Source organism: Neoarius graeffei, chromosome 7 (assembly GCF_027579695.1).
Source record: "Neoarius graeffei isolate fNeoGra1 chromosome 7, fNeoGra1.pri, whole genome shotgun sequence".
Classification (NCBI taxonomy): Eukaryota; Metazoa; Chordata; class Actinopteri; order Siluriformes; family Ariidae; genus Neoarius; species Neoarius graeffei.
The window spans coordinates 70,516,987-70,542,492 of record NC_083575.1 but is presented as its reverse complement, the minus strand read 5'-3'; the positions used below and the strand labels follow the sequence as shown (position 1 = coordinate 70,542,492).

The 25,506-nt window shown below is 39.2% G+C and overlaps 1 protein-coding gene across 3 annotated transcripts in view; it reads left to right on the top strand.

Moving 5' to 3' along the window:
* The first annotated feature begins 5,311 nt into the window (after positions 1-5,311).
* The window catches only part of map3k21 (mitogen-activated protein kinase kinase kinase 21), a 117,367-nt gene continuing 97,172 nt past the window's right edge, over positions 5,312-25,506 (top strand). The window contains exon 1 of one of the 3 annotated variants that reach the window (XM_060926336.1): positions 5,312-6,896. In XM_060926336.1, coding sequence (XP_060782319.1) covers positions 6,101-6,896 — 796 coding nt within the window. In that variant the 5' untranslated portion in view covers positions 5,312-6,100. The remainder of the gene's footprint in view (positions 6,897-25,506) is intronic. The other 2 variants (XM_060926337.1, XM_060926338.1) reach the window with 2 other exon arrangements.

The window sequence follows — 25,506 nt, the reverse complement described above, 5'->3', positions numbered from 1 at the left end:
TATTGATAGATAAATTAATGATAGTGATTGATACAATTGATAATGATAGATAAATTATTGATAGTGACTGATAGTGATAGATTATTGATAGTGATTGATATGATTGATACTGATGGACAAATTATTGATAGGGATTTATATGATTGATAGTGATAGATAAATTATCATTAGTGATTGATGTGATAGTGATATACTATTGATAGTGATTGATATTATTGATATATAAATTAAGGATGGTGATTGATACGATTGATGATAGATAAATTATTGCTAGTGACTGATAGTGATAGATTATTGATAGTGATTAATATGATAGTGACAGATAAATTATTGATAGTGATTGATATGATTGATAGTGATAGATAGTGATAGATAAATTATTGATAGTGATTGATATGATAGTGATAGATAAATTATCGATAGTGATTGATATGATTGATTATCTCATCTCATTATCTGTAGCCGCTTTATCCTGTCCTACAGGGTCGCAGGCAAGCTGGAGCCTTTTATGACCTCATAAAAACTACACTTACATCTTTTATTTAATATTCTCTGATACGGATCAAAACCCATGATTTATGTAAAGTGATGGTCAGTTTGGTGTCAGCTTGTTTTTTTTGAGCAATACCGATTTCTTCATTTATTTCTAAAATATTAGAAAGAGGCAGTTTGTCCTTGGGATAGATTGCAGTATCTCATCTCATCTCATTATCTCTAGCCGCTTTATCCTTCTACAGGGTCGCAGGCAAGCTGGAGCCTATCCCAGCTGACTACGGGCGAAAGGCGGGGTACACCCTGGACAAGTCGCCAGGTCATCACAGGGCTGACACATAGACACAGACAACCATTCACACTCACATTCACACCTACGGTCAATTTAGAGTCACCAGTTAACCTAACCTGCATGTCTTTGGCAGAGGTGGAAAAACCCGGGTGCAGAAAGTAAAAACCCTGCCACATTTTTGCTCCAGCCAATTCAATGAACCAGCTGATCCTAATTACCACATCCCCTAAGCCAGGTTGATGAGCTATTGGTGAAATCACCTGTGTTGAGAGCACAGGCAGAAGGAAAACCTAAGCAGGACTTTTACTTTGTCAATCCAGTTTTTCCACCTCTGGTCTTTGGGGGAAACCGGAGCACCCGGAGGAAACCCACGCGGACACGGGGAGAACATGCAAACTCTGCACAGAAAGGCCCTCGCCGGCCACGGGGCTCGAACCCGGATCTTCTTGCTGTGAGGCGACAGCGCTAACCACTACACCACCGTGCCGCCCCCATGATTGATTATGATAGATAAATTATTGATATGATTGATAGTAATAGATTATTGATAGTGATTGATAGTGATGCATAAATTATTGATAGGGATTTATATGACTGATAGTGATAGATGAATTATCGATAGTGATTGATATGATTGATTGTGATCGATTATTGATAGATATTATGATTGATAGTGATAGATAAATTATTGATAGATTGATATGATTGATGGTGATAGATAAATTATTGATAGTGATTGATACGGTTGATAATGATAGATAAAGTACCGAAAGTGACTGATAGTGATAGATTATTTATAGTTATTGATATGATTGATAGTGATAGATTATTGATAGATATTGATATGATTGATAGTGATAGATAAATTATCGATAGTGATTGATATGATTGATAATGATAGATGAATTATTATGATTGATATTAATATATTATTGATAGTGATTGATAGTGATGGACAAATTATTGATAGGGATTTATATGATTGATAGTGATAGATAAATTATAGATAGTCATTTATGTGATTGATAGTGATAGATTATTGATATTGATTGATATTATTGATAGTGATAGATAAATTAATGATAGTGATTTATACGGTTGATAGTGATAGATAAATTATTGATAGATTGATATGATTGATGGTGATAGATAAATTATTGATAGTGATTGATAATGATATATAAATTATCGATAGTGACTGATAGTGATAGATTATTAGTTATTGATATGATTAATAGTGATAGATAAATTATCAATAGTGATTGATATGATTGATAATGATAGATGAATTATTGATATGATTATAGTAATAACTTTATTCACAATTGTTAAAATTAATATTTACAGAAATGATAGTGATGATTAAAAAGTTACATTAAATACTATATTTAAAATAACAATTATGTTAACCCTATCTAGTACAATAAAATCTAAAATATCTAAATCTAAAATTATTGATATGATTGATAGTGATAGATTATTGATAGTGATTGATATGATTGATATTGATAGATAAATTATCAATAGTGATTCATGTGATAGCTTATTGATAGATATTGATATGATTGATGGTGATAGATAAATTGTCGATAGTGATTGATAGTGATTGATATGATAGTGATAGATAAATTATCGATGGTGATTGATACAATTGATTATGATAGATAAATTAATGATAGTGATTGATACGATTGATGATAGATAAGTTATCGATAGTGACTGATAGTAATAGATTGATAGTGATTTATATTATAGTGATAGATAATTTATCAATAGTGATTGATACGATTGATAATGATAAATTATTGATATGATTGATGGTGATAGTGCTATGATTTATAGTGGTAAATTATTGATAGTGATTGATATGATTGATAGTAATATATTATTGATAGTGATTGATTGTGATAGATTATTGATAGTGATTGATATTATTGATGGTGATATATTATTGACAGTGATGTTGGTAAATTGTTGATAGTGATTGATAGTGATAAATAATTGATAGTGATAGATTGTTGATAGTTTTTAATATGATTGATAGTGATAGATTATTGATGGTGATTGATATTATTGATAGTGATCAATAAATTAATGATAGTGATTGATACGATTAATAATGATAGGTAAATTATTGATCGTGATTGATATGACTGTGATATATTATTGATAGATTGATATGATTTATGGTGATGGATAAATTATTGATAGTGATATGATAGTGATAGATAAATCATCGTTAGTGATACGATTGATAATGATAGATAAATTATCGATAGTGATTGATAATATTGTGATGGATTATTATTGATTGATAGTGGTTGATAGTTGACATGACTGATAGCGATATATAAATTATCCATAGTGATTGATACGATTGATTATGATAGATAAATTATTGATATGCTTTATTGTGATAGATTATTGATAGTGATAGATAAATTATAGTGATTGATACGGTTGATAATGATAGATGAATTATCGATAGTGATATGATTGATTGTGATAGATTGTTGATAGATATTGATATGATTGATAGTGATAGATATATTATCGATGGTGATTGATACAATTGATTATGATAGATAAATTATTGACATGATTGATTGTAATAGATTATTGATAATGATAAATTAATGATAGTGATTGATACGATTGATTATAGATAAATTATCGATAGTGACTGATAGTAATAGATTATTGATAGTGATTTATATGATAGTGATATATAATTTATCAATAGTGATATGATTGATAATGATAAATTATTGATATGATTGATAGTGATATATTATTGATAGTGATTGATATTATTGATGGTGATATATTATTGACAGTGATGTTGGTAAATTGTTGATAGTAATTGATAGTGATAAATTATTGATAGTGATAGATTGTTGATAGTTTTTAATATGATTGATAGTGATAGCTTATTGATGGTGATTGATATTATTGATAGTGATCAATAAATTAATGATAGTGATTGATACGATTAATAATCATAGATGAATTATTGATAGTGATTGATATGACTGATTGTGATATATTATTAATAGATATTGATATGATTGATAGTGATAGATAAATTATTGATAGATTGATATGATTGATGGTGATAGATTAATTATCGATAGTGATATGATAGTGATAGATAAATTATCGATAGTGATTGATACAATTGATAATGATAGATAAATTATCGATAGTGATTGATAATATTGTGATGGATTATTATTGATTGATAGTGGTTGATAGTTATTGACATGACTGATAGCAATATATAAATTATCTATAGTGATTGATACGATTGATTATGATAGATAAATTATTGATATGCTTTATTGTGATAGATTATTGATCGTGACAGATAAATTATAGTGATTGATACGGTCGATAATGATAGATGAATTATCGATAGTGATTGATACGATTGATTGTGATAGATATTGATATGATTGATAGTGATAGATATATTATTGATAGTGATATGATTGATAGTGATTGATAGTGATTTATACGATTGATGATAAATTATCGATAGTGACTGATAGTGATAGATTATTTATAGTTATCGATATGATTGACAGTGATAGATAAATTATTGATATGATTGTGATAGATTATTGATAGTGATAGATAAATTAATGATGGTGATAGATTATTGATAGTGATTGATATGATAGTGATAGATAAATTATAAATAGTGATTGATATGATTGATGGTTATAGTGATATGATTTATAGTGGTAAATTATTGATAGTGATTGATATGATAGTGATAGATTATTGATAGTGATTGATATGATTGATAGTGATATATTATTGATAGTGATTGATATGATTGATGGTGGTAAATTGTTGATAGTGATAATTATTGATATTGATAGATTGTTGATAGTGATTAATATGATAGTGATAGATTATTGATAGTGATATATTGTTGATAGTGATTAATATGATTGATAGTGATAGATTATTGATAGTGATATATTGTTGATAGTGATTAATATGATTGGTGACATATTATTGATAAGATTGATAGTGATAGATACATTATCGATCGTGATAGATTACTGATAGTGATTGATAGTCATAGTAATTGATGCGCTTGATAGTGATAGATAGATTAATAGTAGATGATGATGATTCAACAGCTTTCAATACTCCCTGTACTTATCTTTAAAAGAATTAAGTTTGGACCAAAGTATATTTTACTAGATAGGTGTTTCCGAACTTTAAAAGGTTTAATAAATATTTCCTGAGAAAAACAGATTTGTTCCGACTTGCCTACAATTACAAGGAGACGACTGTAATTAAATCCAAAACAGGATTGTATTAATCATGGCTAATTCCAAGTTCCCAGAGTGAGGTGGAAGAGGTCACGTGGGTTTGCGTAACCAATCGGAATGCACTTAATCGCTTTCATGAAGCAAGTAACAACTCCAGTTTCAGTCCACTGCAGTAAAACAATTAAGTAAATAAATAAATATCAGTGGGCGGAACGAAGGACGGGAAGCTGCTCTGTGATTCGCCGGTGTTATCAGTGATGGCCCGTGGCCCCGCCTCATGGTGCGTGCGGCTGGGCTGTTGGCCGGGCGAGTAGCGGAGGGAGGCAGTGTGACGCCATGGCGCTGTTCCTCCGACTTTCTCTACAAACTTCTGGGACTCGGTGGAGTTAAAGTGTTCACCTTCAGCCGGGTTCCCACCTGCGCCCAGGTGGTTCTCTCAGACGGAAGATAAAGTTTGTACCGTGTTCTCGGGCGTGTGAGCCGGACTCAGGTGAAGTGTTGGTAAACTTGGTGAAGCGCTCCGTTTAGCTCCCTCGGCTAGCTCCCTCTGTCCGACAGCCGCTGCGACGCGGAGAAAGTCCGAGACTCTGAGACTCTAAACGCTTCGAGTCTGCCTTTTACTCACTTCAACCCGTCCGCGTGGTTTATTCTCACCGAGTGTTCAGGTGACTCAGAACCTGTGGGTTAAACTCGTTGCTAACGTTAGCAAGCTAATCACTCAGCAGTGGCCTTTTCGAACCGGGTTTTCTGTCTGGTCAGCTGAGAGAAAGTGAACTCAACTTCATGACGGAGTTATGTGTGTGTAGTTAAGTGTGTAACTCGGTCTCTGCGCCGGTCGCTGAGGTTTGTTTGGGACGCGCGGACCGGACCGGACCGGACCGGGACAGGCGGCTGAAACTCGGGCACTGAGTAATGAAGGGCGCGTCCGTTGTCCCGGAGGTTGTTATTGCATGTCTGGAGAGGTAACGCGACCCCGGTTTCCATCCATCAGCGCACCTTATGGTGCCGCCGCCGCAGGCGCCGAGTCATGGATGTTCCCCGGGCCGTTTTCCCGAACGGTGAGGGGCGACTAGTGGAGCATGGCTGGCCGGAGAGCTCCACTACTTCCTCCTCCTCTTCCTCCTCCGTGGCCGCTGCAGCCGGGAACTCTCGCGCGCACTCGGCGCCGGCGCGCACGCGCTCGCTGTGGACAGCGGCGTACGACTACGAGGCGAGCGGTGAGGACGAGCTCAGCCTGCGGCGGGGTGACGTGGTCGAGGTGCTGTCCAAAGACGCCGCCGTATCCGGCGATGAAGGCTGGTGGACCGGCAAGCTCAACCACCGCGTGGGCATTTTCCCGTCCAACTACGTCACCTATCACAGATCGGCCGCCGTGTCATCACCGTCACCGTCCGCAGCATCGCGAGATCCCTTGAACATCCCGTTCAGCGCGCTCGTGCTCGAGGAGATCATCGGCGTCGGCGGCTTCGGTAAAGTGTACCGCGGGACATGGCGCGAGCAGGAGGTGGCCGTGAAGGCGGCGCGCCAGGACCCGGACGAGGACATCACCGCCACCGCAGAGAGCGTCAAGCAGGAGGCCAAGCTGTTCGCCATGCTGCGCCACCCCAACATCATCCGGCTCGAGGGCGTGTGTCTGGAGGAGCCCAACCTGTGCCTGGTGATGGAGTACGCGCAGGGAGGCACGTTAAACCGCGCGCTCACCGGAAGACGCATCCCGCCACACATCCTGGTCAACTGGGCCGTGCAGATCGCCAAGGGCATGCAGTACCTGCACGAGGAGGCCGCCGTTCCCATCATCCACCGCGACCTGAAGTCCAGCAACAGTAAGAGACTGGTAGCGCTGGGGAGGGGAGGGGAGGCGATTAATTCATACAATTAAAGAGTTTTTGAATTGTTGATATTGTTCTATCAGTTACTCTAGGTTATGGGATTCATGGATCAGGCATGAGAGAGCGCAGAGTGAAACATCTGAAATTATACTCTTGAATTTCAACGAAAGGGAAGTTTTAAACCAGATTTTTAGCTGAAAAATCTCATGCCTGAATACTGTACACATACACAGAAAATAACACAAGTGATGCTTTAGAAGAAATGAATGTTATTTACCGGCTGGGCGGTCCGTATCGTGAAATACCGTGACTGAGGTCTTGAAAGTGCCGAGGTCACGGTATTTCACCATACGGACCGACCTTAAGCTGGTAAATATTTTTTTTCTTTACCAAATTCTAACAGAAAGCGAGAGCGCCCGAAAGGGAAAACCGAGCCGAGCCGCCATTTTGAATCCTCATTCACGGCTGTAATGCAAATGGCTTCCTCCTCGGTATACAAGTGCACTTCCATGGCAGGAAAAAAACTACATTTTGCCGCCTATGTAGTCCCCTATTTATACAAATAGGAGTCATTCAGGATTCAGCCATGTTTTTGCTCGGCGTTAGCAACAGTTAGAGGTTTTTAGCTTTCTCCTGAAATGTTTTCTTTTATTTCTTCTTCCTCAGGGTAGTAAAACTCGCTTTCGCTGTGAACACTGTCGTTATCGCTATCCATGCTGTAAGATTAATGCTATTCTCCTGAGAAATGCTGGCAAACACTTATTTAAAAAAAAAAAAAGAAATGTTGGCACAAAATGCTACTACGTTTGTTGTTGTGAACGAGCGAGTCGCCAGAGGTCCGTAACCGTAGGATACAGAGCCGCTCGCCAGCCAATCAGAGCGCAGGATTTGGACGGGGGAAAAAAATAAATGTTATTTACCGGCTGGGCGGTCCGTATCGTGAAATACCGTGACTGAAGTCTTGAAAGTGCCGAGGTCACGGTATTTCACCATACGGACCAACCTTAAGCTGGTAAATAATATATTTATTTTTTTCTTTACCAAATTCTAACAGAAAACGAGAGCGCCCGAAAGGGAAAACCGAGCCGAGCCGCCATTTTGAATCCTCATTCACGGCTGTAATGCAAATGGCTTCCTCCCCGGTATACAAGTGCACTTCCATGGCAGGAAAAAAAAACCCTACATTTTGCCGCCTATGTAGTCCCCTATTTATACAAATAGGAGTCATTCAGGATTCAGCCATGTTTTTGCTCGACCAAAGTTATACAGTATTATGACCTTTATGTTGCGTAAATAAAGCCATTTGGTGAAACTTTGAAGAAGAGATTGTACTGGTTTAAAGTTCTTACCGAGCGTAATATTCTGTATTAGGATAACATGGTCCAAAATGGGCCTCATTAACTAATGAGATCAAACTGTTAGCAAGTTAGAGGTTTTTAGCTTTCTCCTGAAATGTTTTCTTTTATTTCTTCTTCCTCAGGGTAGTAAAACTCGCTTTCGCTGTGAACACTGTCGCTATCGCTATCCATGCTGTAAAATTAATGCTATTTTGAATCCTCATTCACGGCTGTAATGCAAATGGCTTCCTCCTCGGTATACAAGTGCACTTCCATGGCAGGAAAAAAACTACATTTTGCCGCCTATGTAGTCCCCTATTTATACAAAATTGAGTCATTCAGGATTCAGCCATGTTTTTGCTCGGTGTTAGCAAGTTACAGGTTTTTAGCTTTCTCCTGAAATGTTTTTTTATTTCTTCTTCCTCAGGGTAGTAAAACTCGCTTTCGCTGTGAACACTGTCGTTATCGCTGTCCATGCTGTAAAATTAATGCTATTCTCCTGAGAAATGCTGGCAAACATTTATAAGATTTTTGATAATCTTATAAATAAATCTTATTTTAAAAAAAAAAATGTTGACAAAAAATGCTACTATGTTTGTTGTTGTGAACGAGCGAGTCGCCAGAGGTCCGTAACTGTAGGATACAGAGCCGCTCGCCAGCCAATCAGAGCGCAGGATTTGGACCACGAAAAAAAGAATAAGAAATTATAAATAGTCACAGTGAATGAAAGTATTATTGGATTGCATCAAATGTGTTTTCCTTCTGTAAGCTCATGTAAAAATACATATATAAAAATTTAAGATTTAACCAAAATAGTAACAACTCAATTAAATAAATACTGCAGTGTCTTAGCACTACTAAAATGCATCTCTCCCACTAAACACTTTCCAACAGAATTTTTAAAAAGCACTAGAAATCCTATCCAAATCCTTTTGGAATGCATGAGAGGAATTTGCTCATTTGCAAATTTTGACTGAAAGTTTTCAAACAAAATTTAAAAATGACACTATAAATATTACCATACTATCAAAATGTACTCCACAAAGAAATTCACTCGAATGCAAAATTTTAGTCCGACCAAAATACACTCACTAGTAATCTTTCACTTAAAACCTCAAAACTCGATCAGAATCACTTTCCAGATAATTCACTTGTAAACTTTCACTTAACTTTCAAACATAAATTCAAAATAGCACTAAGACACTCCCACACTATTCAAATACACTTACCAAACACATTCTCTGTCATGCAAAATTTCACTAAACACCTTAGAAGTTGTACAGTTTGTTTCTGAAATGGTATGGAAGACTAGTTTAATTTCACACTCAAATGTCCATTATATTCTGATTTAAGGTATCTTTACCTTAAAATGTGTAACTGGCTGGTCGAACACTTGCTTATCCATGGAAATTCATTCTCCCATGCAACCTGGTATTTGCATTCATGTTTTTGCTGTTTGGTATTGGGTTTAGTGGCCATGATGAATGACTGCTTGTAAAAAAATGTCGGACAGCCTGGATGAATCCTACATTATGGAAGTGACTGCCATTCTGTTCGTTGATTGGTTAAAAATCAGTTGACGTCAGCAGTGTTTCTCATACGATTCTGATTGGACATAATTGGGAGTATTTTTAACTTGACGGTAGGGATTTCCCCAAACCGGGAGATTATCCAGTTTTTAACAAATACGATCGGGAGGCGGGAGACGGAGGCTAAAATCGGGAGCCTCCTGCCAAAATCGGGAGGGTTGGCAAGTGGGTCATTCCACGTCAATTCAACCGGGGCCTGCGCACTGAGGTCTCAAATTCTGAAAAAATCACCAGATGTACCCATGCTACCTAGGAGAAACACTGTAAATTTATTTGAATGTAAGATGTATACTTTCCATGTTACAGCCAGTTTTACTGGGGGAGGGGGTCAATTTTGTTCAAACTTTTTTTTTTTTTTGTCAGAGTTCACAAGCCCATAGCTCAAGAACTAAACCATGTTGGAGGCTCAAATTTTGCATGCTGGTACATTAATAGGAATAGTATGTAGCAAAACTGTCATTTTGGGTCTGGATGATCCTGCATGGTCGTAACGCTCCCTCAAAGATTATCAAAATTTTATTGGAGTTTTTGGCTGTGCTCTGTTTAGGCCTTCAGAAGACGTATTTTTACCCAACATAGGCTCTTGATTTTTTTTTCCCTTATTGAGATGTAGAAACACTCTCTCAAAGCAATAAACAGAACGGGAACTCTATCAGTGTTTGAACAGAAGACCTCAAGTCTGACACATCATTTTGGATGTCATTTTCAGAGCACCGTAACACCTTGTGGGAATGTGCGCAGATTTTTAAAATATTTTTTTCTTTATTCTCCATGATCCCTTCTTTTTAAAAACACCAATTTGGCTTGTCTTACTCGAATCTTTCTTTTTTATTTTCCACCCTGAACATGGGCAAAATGCACCATTGAGAGCAATATGTTTTCTATAACATTAATGTAACGAGTAAATAACCAAAGGCCAATTTTGCCCTGACATGACCACCTGAGAGCGCCTGTGCAGGGGTGGAGGGATCCTTTTCAATTTCAATGATTCAGTGGGTGCCCTTAAAATCACTGAATCATTGAAATTGAAAAGGATCCCTCCACCCCAGCGCAGGCGCTCTCGGGTGATCATGTCGGGGCAAAATTGGCCTTTGGTTATTAAACTAAAACAAAGTCTTAAGTCAAACTTAAGTCAAAGTACAGATCCCACTGGTCAAATGTTACTCCGATACAAGTGAAAGTTGTCCAGTCAATTTTTACTTAAAGTACTGAAGTACTTGCTTTTAAAAATACTTAAGTATTAAAAGTACATTTTCTGTCAACGCATTGTTGTATTATTGCCACAACACTTACAAAACCTTAGCGCCGTTACCAAAGACAGAAATGTGAATTCACAAAATGAACGCATGCTGTGCATCATGGTGGTTTAACGTTAAGCTACTGTAGCTAGTCAGTGAAACTCCACCTAACGTGCTAGCAAACTCTTTTCAAACTCGAAATCATATTGGGTAGCTAATGCTACTAGAAAAGAGAGATTTTTACATTCTGTTTATTTGGCAAGATTATGCTAAAACATGTATATATTTCTGAAAGCACTTCAGATAATTTAACGTTATTCATGTTAGCGTAACTCCGTTTTTACCTGCTAACTAACAGTGTCCAAGTTAACTCGCTGTGTGTTGTTATTTAGCTGTGGACAAGGCTACGGCAACTTGGCGGGCAAATCCATAGAAAGTTGTTTGACTAACCAGACTGCATAGCTACTGTAACATTATCGCAAGCTCTAAAAGCACAGACAACTTCATTGCAAGCTTTCTCTTGGAATAAAACGTTTATATACCTCAATATGCTTCCGCAGGTCGGACGGTGAGTTTTTGTAGGTCGTGATGTGGTTTGTTTTCGTTAAACAAAGCAAACATTTACTTTGTTTACAAAACAAAACGAATCTTTAATCCTTTCAAAAAAACTGAAACACGGGTTCTAGGTAAAGCCATGAGTGTGCGTATTCCCCAGAAGAACCGCCTCCTTCCATTCTGCCATCAACTGATTTGTGTTAAATAACGCTGCTGAGAAATCACTGAGCTTGATTTTATCCAGTCTATGGATGTGACGTGACCCTAGTGGTTACTGATCGGCTGTCTCAGTGTCACCTGTGAAAAAAACAATCACGTTTTAGAAAAGGAAAAACCGTCCACTTTCAGAGCTGCTTCATGGTAACGAGGAGCTTGATAGAAATGTAGTGGAGTAAAAAAGTACAATATTTGCCTTTCAAATGTAGGGAAGTTAAAGTCATAAGTTTCCAAAATAAATAAAGTAAAGTACAGATACTCAAAGTGTACTTAAGTACAGAACTCAAGTAAATGTACTTCGTTACTGTCCACCTCTGAAAACAACAGATGAAATGTGAAAGTAACAGATTGTGGGTACAGGGCAATGCCCTAGGGGGGGACCTCCCCCACGGCTGAAAACAAATTTCGCAATTTCTAACAGCCAATCGTTAGCTCTCCATGGTCCATCTGAAATAGAAATTCAAGTCATTCCTGGGTCTCATGGCAATTACAGTTTGTATGCCACAAAGCCCAATCAAGATTTGGGAAATCAGAACATAACACGAACGCTTGCAGAACGAAGAAATCGAATGTATAACGACAAACATGCAAAATAGCAATAACTTTTAAAATGTAAACTGGGCAGGGTTCTCCATTTTTCAAAAATAAAAGGTGGTGGGGTCCCGGGGGGGCCAGGGGGACAAAGTCCCCCTGAAGCTGACAGACTTTGGGCTTTTTTGACCGTGAAACTGGCCAATAAATGGATAGGAAATGCTAAATCATTGTTAAAATCATTGTACAAAAAAAATTAACACACTTACTGTAAATATCTTTATTGTCAGTGTGAGACTCATTTGACATTTCAGTTGAGACTGATACGCCTGTTGCGCATCCCTGAATTAATTATTTTTTTTTCTGTGTGAAAAATAAACGAACTTCAATGCAGAAACAAAATACCCAATTACAATAAATGTATATATTTTTTTACAATACACAGTGTTAATTGGGTGAAACCACTCCAATCAATGCACGAGTTGGTGCACGTGCCCGAGACTGGCACTACAAAACCACTCCGGCCTCCGTAGTTCAGGTCCTTTGACCCAGGAACCCGCCAGTCCTGCAGTAAACAACCACGGGGAAGCAACAGGAAAATGCAGCTCTCACCTACACAATCACAGATACGTAAAATAAAAGACCTGAACTTAACACGTGTGTGTGTGTGTGTGTGTGCTGTTATATGATTACTATAACTGTGTATGGTCAGAAAAGGCGATAGATAAGCGTAACCGTTGCACAATAACGCTACAAACACCTGCAAAGTTATTCAGCTGCTGGCTTGTTATTCTGGCCACTTCAGGTAGCCCCGTATGCATTCGTTTAATGGTCTTCTGTGTGTTAGTTATAAAATTATAATTAAGCGAATACTTTACGATTTATTTGGTGTATACTGATGAAGTTACACGATTTTTTATTTTTTCTGGCCAAGGGAAGAGTGGTGGGCCAGAATTATAACGGTGGTGCACCACTTTAAAAGCGCCCGTGGAGAACACTGCTGGGCATTTTTTCTGCGAGACTTATCAGTTTTTTTTGTTTTTTACTATGAAGCCGAAATCGAACAGCGTTCGCTTTCGTTTTTCGCGGTCGCCATCACACTATACCATACAGGATAGGGTCGCCATCTTACCATGTGGGAACCATGTGATATGCTATAATTTAATACGCGCTAAATGATTGAACGATATAAGAAGGATTAGCCAATCGGTTCCCACCTTTTATCTAGTCACATGTACACAGCCTCAGCAACCAAACGGCGCAAGTAACGGCGTTCCTTATCAAATAAGTCTGACGAGAAAGTTTGAACAATTACGGGAAAATTGCATTTGGCCGAAAAACAACCAATTCAGACATCATTACAAGCGATGATTTAGATCGGCAACCGGTTGCTAATTAAAATAATTTGAGCTTTTCTGCACGCGTAAGGTGCTGCTTTCCCAGCGCTCTGTGTTTAAACCTGCTACTGCTACAAAGTTATGAATAAATAAAGAAATCTATGAATGTTATTTTTACCTTTTTATTGCAAAATGTCTACAGCATTAATCCTTCTTGATGTACATGACAAAAATAATTAGAATACAGTTAGTATTTAAAAGATGCGTTGGGGCCTGAGGAAAGGAGCCTGTGAATGAAAAAGCAAGCTCTGCACTGTTGCCATCAAAGAGACAAACCTGTCGCAGACCTGTGACGCAAAAGGTTTTTCAGTCACATCACAAGAATCGGCAGTGCAATTCACAGCATGTAGTCGGGTAAAAGATCTCCGTTTAAATGAAAGGCCAGCGTCTAAGACCATCATCAACAAGAGGCCCAAGCTCCAAGTCACTGATTCCACCCACACTTGCACAACTGTGTGGATTTAAGATGCAAGCTGTATCATAAATACACACAGTCGTGTCCTGAATAGCTCCCTTTTATTCAGTCTTTTACCTGATTTCAGTCGTATGACACTGGATATCAGAGAGATATTGCAGTTGAGGTCAGATAATGTGGGATAAAGGGCTATTTTTAGGTTTTTAAATGATACAAGAATTATTCAGAAAATTTAGCACAATAGTGTAGTAAACATTGTGGTTCACACTCCAGTCCAGACGGTGGCGGTAATGCACCTAAAAGCTGTTTGCCAACCACCATAAAAGATTTACCTAATGTGGAAATCCCGCTCTGGTCATTGGTGCGTGAGTCTCGCTCCTCCACAAAATCATGGGGTGCCGATTGCCGTTGATGGTGAATTCGTGTTCTGCGCAAGGCTTACGGCTAGCTCGACGAACCCGGAGCAACATGTGAATGGTGCGGATTTCGCGTCAATTACAAGAAATGCATACGAATTCTTGCTAATTTTTGTGTTTTTAAAGAAGGAAGTCAAGACATTGGGTTTTATGCAGCCAAGTTTATTTAATCAACATTTGTTTGTTTTTTTTACTTCTGGTGGCATATTTTGCGTGCTTGACCTTAATTTGGGCGCCTTTTTAATTTGGGTGCCTACGATGTTCTCCATCGCAGGTTTCATGTAATTGAAAGGCCTGGTACTTCATTTAAAGGTGTTAGCACCTGGTAGGTGACCTGTCCAGTGTGGACCCCACCTCTCTCCCACCCTGTCAGAAATCACTGGACTGTATAGTGAGGTCACCATTTTGTAGTGTTGTCCAAATGTATAGTGAGAATTATTACACCCTATATGGTGCACTCAAGGTATCCCACAATGCATCGTGAAAAGTAGTGTACAATTGGTCACTCCATGTGTCCGAAATCACTCACTTGTTCATTACTGCCTATACAGAGGACTATATAGTGAGCTCATTGGTAAAAACGCTTTCAGACACTATTCTGTCGTGCTGGTATTTACGTCATTGCTGTTGCACAGTTAAAACGTGCCGGATCAGTCGGCTGGAGGGTTTTCAAAATAATAAATACATGCATGTATTTTTGTGATAAATACATGTTATTTACCAGCTGGGAGGTCCGTATTGTGAAATACCATGACTGAGGTCTTGAAAGTACTGAGCAAGGCTCTCTGGGCCGAGGTCAGTATTCAAGGCCGAGGTCACGGTATTTCACCACACGGACCGACCTTAAGCTGGTAAATATTTTTTTTCTTTACCAAATTCTAACAGAAGGCGAGAGCGCCCGAAAGGGAAAACCGAGCCGAGACGCCATTTTGAATCCTCATTCACGGCTGTAACGCAAATGGCTTCCTCCTCGGTATACAAGTGCACTTCCATGGCAGGAAAAAAAACTACATTTTGCTGCCTATGTAGTCCCCTATTTATACAAAATCGAGTCATTCAGGATTCAGCCATGTTTTTGCTCGGCGTTAGCAACAGTTAGAGGTTTTTAGCTTTCTCCTGAAATGTTTTCTTTTATTTCTTCTTCCTCAGGGTAGTAAAATTCGCTTTCGCTGTGAACACTGTCGTTATCGCTATCCATGCTGTAAAATTAATGTTTTCCTGAGAAATGCTGGCAAACATTTATAAGATTTTTGATAATCTTATAAATAAATCTTATAAATGTTGACAAATTGCAACCATGTTTGTTGTTGTGAACGAGCAAGTCGCCAGAGGTCCGTAACCGGGGTCCGTACCGTAGGATACGGACCCACTCACCAGCCAACCAGAGCGCAGGATTTGATGGAAACCGGACCTCGAAAAAAATATTATTATACTGAGCGTATTTCCCACATTAATAAATGCAAAGTACCTGCATCTTTTTTTTTAAATCAAGGCTGAATACTTTCTTCTTTGCTGCTGCGTTTTATTAAATCAAATTTGAAACTTTTAATTTGATTTCTTTCAGTGTGACCGCAGTGCATGATGGGATATATTGCTTTGGTTAGTGACCATCGGTTGTACACTACTTTTCGTGATGCATTGTGGGATACTTTGAGTGCACTATATAGGGTGGAAATAATCCTCACTAAGGTTTCGGACAGCACTACAAAGTGGCGTCCCCACTATATAGTGCCCTATATAGTGAGTAGGGAGGGATTTTGGATACAGGGACTAACCAAGCAATATAATACCATCATGCATTGCAGTCACGCTGAAAAAAAAAAAAAAGGGTGTTGGGGTGACTGAACGGAGGAAAAAACGCATTATAAACAGACATTCAGGTACAATTAAAAATGGTAAAAGAATAAAAATTGAAAATACAAGAATAAAAGTTACAGTGCAGAGCGAGGAATTAATCAAAAGTCTCAAATTTGATTTAATAAAAGGCAGCGGCACAGAAGAAAGTATTCAGCCTTGATTTAAAAGAACTGAAAGACGCAGCAGACACAAAGTACTTTTGTATTTCTTTAATGTGGGAAATGCGCTCAGTATAATATGGATTTATCACAAAAATACATGCATGTATTTATTATTTTGAAAACCCACTAGCCGACTGATCTGGCACGTTTTAATTGTGCAACAATGACGTAAATAATGGTGCGGCGGAGTAGTGTCCGAAAGCATTTTTACCAATGAGCTCACTATATAGCCCTCGATATAGAATTCCCTAGATAGGGAGTAGTGAATGAGTGGGTGATTTCAGACACCGGGCCAGTGTCGGCTGATTCTGGGCCCAATGTGAATGATGGAATGGAATGTTTCTGGATGGAAGTTCGTTTATTACTTTACACGCAGAAAAAAATAATTAATTCAGGGATGCGCAACCGGCGTATCAGTCTCAACTGAAATGTCAAATGAGCTTCACGTTGACAAAGATATGTACAGTGTGTTAATCTTTTATAAAATGATTTTTAACAATGATTTAGCATTTCCTATCCATTTATTGGCCAGTTTCACGGTCAAAAAAGCCCAAAGTCCGTCAGCTGACTATTGCCGCTTTTCCACTACAAACGCTGCTGAGTCGGGCTGAGCCGTGCCGTGCTGAGTCAGGCTGAGTCGAGCTGAGCAGGGCTGTTGAAGTTGCATTTTGACTACAACCGCGCTGAACCGTGCTGGCTGGAAGTGGGCGGACACACTGGGTGGAGTTAGCGAAAGTGGGTGGACGTCACGTGATGTCGTTAAGCAGCGCAAACAGTGACATCAGTGATCTTTTAAGCGGTAGTCTCACGACCCGGATAGTAAACAATAAACATGGAGGACATGGAGTTGTTAGTGTTACTGGTCTTGGTGCTGTGGCTTGTTGTCACCGACAACGCCAACAGATACTGGCAAGAGCGTATAGATGAGGCGAGGCGCATAAGGCTTCATAATTCTCGTAATTCATAATTATTCTTCTTCCTGGTTTACGGTGTTTACAGATCCCAGCGTGCTCGCGGGGCGTGGTGTGTGTGAGCATGTGAGGACACTCCTCCTCACCAATCAGTGCACAGGGGAGTGTCTGCTCACGCCCCCAGCCTCACTCGGCTCGGTTTGGCTCGCTTCAGCCCCATTCCGAAACAGTGCGAGTTTTGGGGGTTAAGCAGGGCTGAAGCGAGCTGAGTCGTGCTGTTCTTTGGTAGTCGAAACGCGAGCCGTGTCGGGCTGAAGTGAGCTGAAGCGAGCTGAAGTGAGCTGAAAAAGGGTAGTGGAAAAGGGCCATTTGTCCCCCTGACCCCCTACCAGGGCTCCACCCCTGGACCCCATTGGGGACCTAGGCAGCCCTCAAACCCCCGCCACCACCTTTTTATTTTTGAAAAGTGGAGAACACTGATATGGACGTGTTATCATTCAGCCCTGTATAGTGCTATTAAGACAAAGTCCACTTATCTTCTCTCGTAGTGCTGCTGTGGTTTGTTCGTTCTGCATCACTCGCTCCAAATTTGTCACGTTGCTGCCACTTTTCACAATTAGTGCATTAATCATTAATTCTCAGGCTCATTTTGAAACACTGTCCCCTAAATGGTCATTTTTATTTTAAAACATGTAGTATTTTTTTTTTAATGCTGTCTTTTCAAGATGTTTATGACCTGATCCTTTCATTCACTGTTTGTTTGAGCTTATTAATTCCTGAACCTGTGCTTCAGCAGAAAATGGTTTAAAATTAACAAAGGTTTTGAGAAGGACATGTTGGTTATATGCACTCTGTGGGTAAATAAACCGCTTTGGACCTGTTCCCAGGTACACTCAGTTTCATTTCAGTAACTACACGGGCTCAGTACACAGAGAGAGTAGGTTGGAGATCAGAAACCTCTTTGCGAAGGTTACACTGCATGCACTACCTAAAGTGCCTGTCCTGTGAAAAAGGAATTGGCGTTTGGTCATTTGTGTATTAAAGGTGATTGAGCACTGAAAAACTCGCAACTTAAACGTTACTGTTAACTCGCCTTGGGTTGCATCAGTCAAGCCCACACACCCAGGAACTTTCGTCCATAGTTAGCTGAGATGTAAGTGAGAAGGACTTACATGTGGTGTATTTTCACATTCGGATATGAAAATACAACCCCGATTCCAAAAAAGTTGGGACAAAGTACAAATTGTAAATAAAAACGGATTGCAATGATGTGGAAGTTTCAAAATTCCATATTTTATTCAGAATAGAACATAGATGACATATCAAATGTTTAAACTGAGAAAATGTATCATTTAAAGAGAAAAATTCAGTGATTTTAAATTTCATGACAACAACACATCTCAAAAAAGTTGGGACAAGGCCATGTTTACCACTGTGAGACATCCCCTTTTCTCTTTACAACAGTCTGTAAACGTCTGGGGACTGAGGAGACAAGTTGCTCAAGTTTAGGGATAGGAATGTTAACCCATTCTTGTCTAATGTAGGATTCTAGTTGCTCAACTGTCTTAGGTATCTTCCGTTTTATGATGTGCCAAATGTTTTCTATGGGTGAAAGATCTGGACTGCAGGCTGGCCAGTTCAGTACCCGGACCCTTCTTCTACGCAGCCATGATGCTGTAATTGATGCAGTATGTGGTTTGGCATTGTCATGTTGGAAAATGCAAGGTCTTCCCTGAAAGAGACGTCGTCTGGATGGGAGCATGTGCTGCTCTAGAACCTGGATATACCTTTCAGCATTGATGGTGTCTTTCCAGATGTGTAAGCTGCCCATGCCACACGCACTAATGCAACCCCATACCATCAGAGATGCAGGCTTCTGAACTGAGCGCTGATAACAACTTGGGTCGTCCTTCTCCTCTTTAGTCCGAATGACACGGCGTCCCTGAGTTCCATAAAGAACTTCAAATTTTGATTCGTCTGACCACAGAACAGTTTTCCACTTTGCCACAGTCCATTTTAAATGAGCCTTGGCCCAGAGAAGACGTCTGCGCTTCTGGATCATGTTTAGATACGGCTTCTTTGAACTATAGAGTTTTAGCTGGCAACGGCAGATGGCACGGTGAATTGTGTTCACAGATAATGTTCTCTGGAAATATTCCTGAGCCCATTTTGTGATTTCCAATACAGAAGCATGCCTGTATGTGATGCAGTGCCGTCTAAGGGCCCGAAGATCACGGGCACCCAGTATGGTTTTCCGTCCTTGACCCTTACGCACAGAGATTCTTCCAGAGTCTCTGAATCTTTTGATGATATTATGCACTGTGGATGATGATATGTTCAAACTCTTTGCAATTTTACACTGTCGAACTCCTTTCTGATATTGCTCCACTATTTGTCGGCGCAGAATTAGGGGGATTGGTGATCCTCTTCCCATCTTTACTTCTGAGAGCCGCTGCCACTCCAAGATGCTCTTTTTATACCCAGTCATGTTAATGACCTATTGCCAATTGACCTAATGAGTTGCAATTTGGTCCTCCAGCTGTTCCTTTTTTGTACCTTTAACTTTTCCAGCCTCTTATTGCCCCTGTCCCAACTTTTTTGAGATGTGTTGCTGTCATGAAATTTCAAATGAGCCAATATTTGGCATGAAATTTCAAAATGTCTCACTTTCGACATTTGATGTGTTTGTCTATGTTCTATTGTGAATACAATATCAGTTTTTGAGATTTGTAAATTTATTGCATTCCGTTTTTATTTACAATTTGTACTTTGTCCCAACTTTTTTGGAATCGGGGTTGTATGAGCTCAGGTTATGAAAGCAAGCTGGTTTACTATCATTAAGTAGTGATAAGTGATGGCAGTGAGAGTATACCAGTGTTTCCAAATCATATTCATGTCTCTTCATAGCGGTCCGGACAGTTTAGACATGTTTCGTGATCACTTTAATAGTTTATTGGAGATAAAAATGTGCACTGCAGTGAGAGTGCAGGTTTTGTAGTATGGCACTCAGATTGACTTTTTAAATCTGTTAGACGATCTGAAATGAGTCGAGACTGCTCTGGTGAACATATTCAACCTTAAGCGTAATTTCTTAATGTGGCAATAAATTATGCAGATAAATATGGTATTTTGGGAAGTGTTCCACCATAAACGTGAAGTCTTTCCATTTTTTGGGATTGGGGGGAAAAACCAGACTTTTGAGTTCGCTATATTTCTGTGGTTTATCATCTCTGAAGGTGTTACTGCTTTTAGAAAATTGCCATCTCCTCCAGCTTTCTTGTGTACGTGTGTCTGGTTGGGAGGTGCTTGTTGGTTAGTCCCTCTCTTATGAGGATGTGAAATGAGGTAAAGGTTTGAACAGATGGTCTCCAAACTACCGGTACCAGGGCAGCAACAAATGGATACGAGCAACATGTTATTTCTCTCCGTATAGTTATAACGGAGATGTGTGTAGCTGCTATGAAAGTCATTTATTTAATTGGCTGTGATGATCTCTTTCTTCTTCTTTACCTTTATTTAACCAGGAATAATCCCATTGAGATTCAGAATCTCTTTTGCAAGGGGATCCTGGTCAAGAGAGCAGCAATTAAAGTACACAATTGAAAAAAAAACAACAAGGCAAACATAACAGTTAAAACAAATTGGCAAGTTACATTATAATCACCAGCTGCGTTCAGTAAGAGGACATGTGCATTCAGTAGTCAAATAATCCTTGATCCTAGCTTTAAAACCTTCCATACTTGGGAGGTAATCCAATTTCAGATGACTCTGTAATTTATGCCAGTACGAGGGTGCGAATGCTTTAAAGGCACTTTCACCAAAGACGGTCCGCGTACGAGGAATGGCGTACATTATCAAGCTGGAGACTACAGCTTTTGGTGGTGACTTTAAGAGTCAAAAGAGAACATAAATAAGGAGGCAAGTCACACAGGATGGCCTTATAAAGAAAACTGTACCAGTGTTCCCATCTACGATTGTGCAGAAAAGGCCAACCAACACTCTCATATAGGCTGCAGTGATGAGTACAAAAACCCGAATCCGTTACAAACCTTAATGCTGCGCGATGTACTGAATCCAGCATTTTCAGAGAGGAGAGATTTGCATGCATGTATAAAATGTCACCGTAGTCAAGTATCGATTAAAAAAAGTTGCCTGTATCAGTCTTTTTCTCGCACTAAAGGAGAAACAACTTTTGTTTCTATAGTAGAAACCCAGTTTAACCCTGAGTTTCTTTGTAAGACACTCAATATGGTGTTTAAAAGACAGATTTTCATCCAAGTAAAACCCCAAGTATTTGTAGACTGAGACTCGTTCAATCACTTTCTCATTTTGTGTAACAATCTGACAAACATCATCTGTGTTCCCTGATTTTGAAAAACACAATTTTAGTTTAGTCAGAATTGAGCACAAGTCTTAATTGAGTAAGATTTTTCTGAATAATATTAAAAGCAGATTGCAGCTTTTCTGCAGCGCTTGCTAACGATGAAGCAGAACAATACAAAACGGTGTCATCTGCATAAAAGTGACATTTGGCGTCAGTTACGTTTTGACACAAGATATTTATATAAATAGTAAATAAAATGGGACCCAGTATGGACCCCTGGGGGACTCCATTTTGAGTCAGCAAAGGATTGGAGGACACACCATCAACCTGAACACTTTGGCTACGTTAGACCGTATCTGTCTCGTTTTCTTCGCGGATGCACTGTCCGTTTACATTAAACCTCCTGGAAACGCCGGGAAACGGGAATCCGCCAGCGTCCACGTATTCAATCCAGATCGTGTCTGGTCAGGTGCTGTGTAAACATTCAGAATACGCGGATACGCTGTGCTGAGCTCTAGCTGGCGTCTCCTTGGACAACGTCACTGTGACATCCACCTTCCTGATTCGCTGGCGTTGGTCATGTGACGCGACTGCTGAAAAACGGCACGGACTTCCGCCTTGTATCACCTTTCATTAAAGAGTATAAAAGTATGAAAATACTGCAAATACTGATGCAAATACTGCCCATTGTGTAGTTATGATTGTCTTTAGGCTTGCCATCCTTCCACTTGCAAGTGGTAAGTGATATGCACTGGGATCACACACACAGCAGCTCAGTCCCGAATCGTGGCTTGTGCACTTCACTCGCGCGCTCTGTGAACTGCGCAGGGCCGGAGTGCGCACCCTCCAGACGGCACTCGCTGTTCAGGGCGGAGTGATTTGGAGCGCAGGATGCCTGCGGAGCCGAGCGTATCCGTGTATTGGCGTTGCTGTGTGCACGCAAATCGTGTATTGGTGTTGCTGTGTGCACACTAATCGTTTTAAAAATGTTAATCTGATGATCCGCTGATACGGTCTAATGTAAACATGGGCTATGTGTTCTGCCACTCAAATAGTTGCCAAACCATTTGACAGCTTTTGAAGACATTCCAATATCCCACAATCTCTGGCACAAGCCCGAGTGGTCAACCGTGTCAAAAGCCTTTGACAAATCTAAAAACAATGCAGCACAGTATTCTTTAGAATGAATGTTTCAAACTGCAGTCATTAGTGAACGGCTTGATGGTGTCAAGTGTTGCTTATAAAGTTAACATGTCAATGCCTTTGCCAAACTTCCCCCAGCACCCTTGTAATTCAGCAAAAATGTGTGCATTATTTTTAAACTTTGGAATGTGGAAATACCTGCATACCTAGTTTGTTTTTTTAAATAGAAATGTTTCAAAAAGAACTTCGGAAATAACACACGGGTAGAAGTCAAGCAGCTTTAGGCCAAACAAAAAAAATTGTTTCCTATTACACGCCTTGAAAAATTAGAGTAGGTCAGTAGGTTTTTTTTTTGTTTTTTTTGGAGGGGGGGGGATGTTTCCATGGCTATCACCACATTTCCCCCCCAGCACTCTGTTTGAATGCAGTTAGTAGGTATTCTGTTTTCAGAAATAAACACTAAAGACCACTTTTTTTTTTTTTTCCCAAAGCTTTATTTTTGAACCATACACAAACTTCTCACGCTGAACATGTGCGTTGAACTGTAAAGATCAGCTCTTCAATGTCTACTTCCCATACGGCCTGTAGCAAACGTCTTTTATGCCTTTTTGAAGGCACTCATCACATAATTCAATAACTTGGAGATGAAAGTGGAGCAAAGAAAAAAATCCTGAACTTTTGAAAGTCAAACTAAGATGGGGGGACGGACGTCCCCCCGAAAAAATTTTAATAACATAACACCCAAAACCCTGCATTCTAGTGCAGTGGTTCTCAAACTTTTTTCACCAAGTACCACCTCAGAAAATACTTGGCTCTCCAAGTACCACCATAATGACCAACATTAAAATACAGTAGCGTAGTAGGCCTAAGTATTCATTAAAAACGAGGCGGAGGTTTTATTTAACAAGTATATTTAATATTGTTGGCCACTGTAACATTACGCACAGTACTTTGAACAGTAACAGTGTTTAAATATAGGAAAATAAAACACTGTACTTAAATAATGAATCAAATAAAATAATTGCACATAAAAGTGAAATAAACATTGTACTAAAATATTAAAAGACAGTTCTTAAAGATTAAATGAAAATGTACTTAAAAGTTAAATAACTGTACTGTACTTAAATGTTAAGTGAAAAAAAGTGCTGTCCCCGCATACAACACACTGCGGCCTGGGCAGCTCCTCTGTCCCGCTCCAAATGAATCCCAGTTTTATGTATTTTTCATCATACTTCCTCCTCACTGGTTTCTGCCGTTTGCTAGCAGTTCTGGGGCTGGTTTTGCCACTGGCGTTAGCATCTGCGCTCGGCTCACACACGTCCTCTTCAGTTCTCCCTCTCTCCTGATCCACGCTCCCATTCGCGGATTTAAGCCACGACAGTAATTTTGTCGTACTCGTCATAATTAGCAAAGCCACCGCCACCTTTTCCCATCACAGCCTAGTCTGTAGCTACCAATGTCGGATAACCGTCTGTCAGCGGAACCGGCGGGAATGCATTGCGTACGTACGCTACGTATGGCTACCCAGAAGCACTTGCAAACTTTTTAAAATTATTAACTTAATTTGTATCTCCTTTCATTTTCTTGTCATCGGTTGATGATATTTTTATCCATTCGGATATTATGGATAGTATTTCACATTTTATTTTTTTTTAATTTTATTTATATTTAATTAAGTGATTCTTTTGGCGTACCACTAGAATGGAGCCCGCGTACCACTAGTGGTACGCGTGCCACAGTTTGAGAATCACTGTTCTAGTGCATTTTAGTACTTATTTTCACTAAAACAAGTTAACTTTTTTTTAAGCCTTTTTCTTTCATGTAGATTAATGATTAACGTCAAAAATATCAAATTTAATTCCCCGAGTTAATGAGTAATTTTCAGGAGTGCGTTTAGAAAACGCGGTGATTTTCCTGCTACACAGTTCATTACTTTGAAAAAAATCAGACAGTTGAAGGGAAACTCCGCAAAATCCCAAACCAGTCCTGTTAAAAAGTAAAGGTCTGTTAGAGTTTCTAAAGCTTTCAGGCTCCAATGTTGGGGACATTGAGCCTCGTTTATCAATCTTTTAGTAGAGTTGTGCGTTTGCAGAAGCTAAAGTGAACTAAACATTTCCAATTCATATTTATGCGAGTTGAAGCCAATTGTTTACATTAGTTCGTATTGTCTGTAAATTTAAACACACCAATGAATACCAAATTCCTCATGTAAATCAGGGGTGTAGCTGGGATTTTTCAGGGTGTGTGTGTCTCTCACACTGACTGGCAGCCTGAGTGCATTATATAACAAAAAATAAATTACCATTACTCTTTTCGTTTCTTAAGACACGTATTTTTAAGTATGTTACCTCGCTTGTTGACAGTTTCGGCGAACACTTCCGCCTTCTTCAAAACAGTCCCATAACTTATTTTTAATATATAGTGAAAATTCATTATGTCTGATAATTATAACTACTCTTAAGTTCGTTTCTTAAGACACGTATTTTTAAGTATGTTACCTGTCAACAAGCGAGG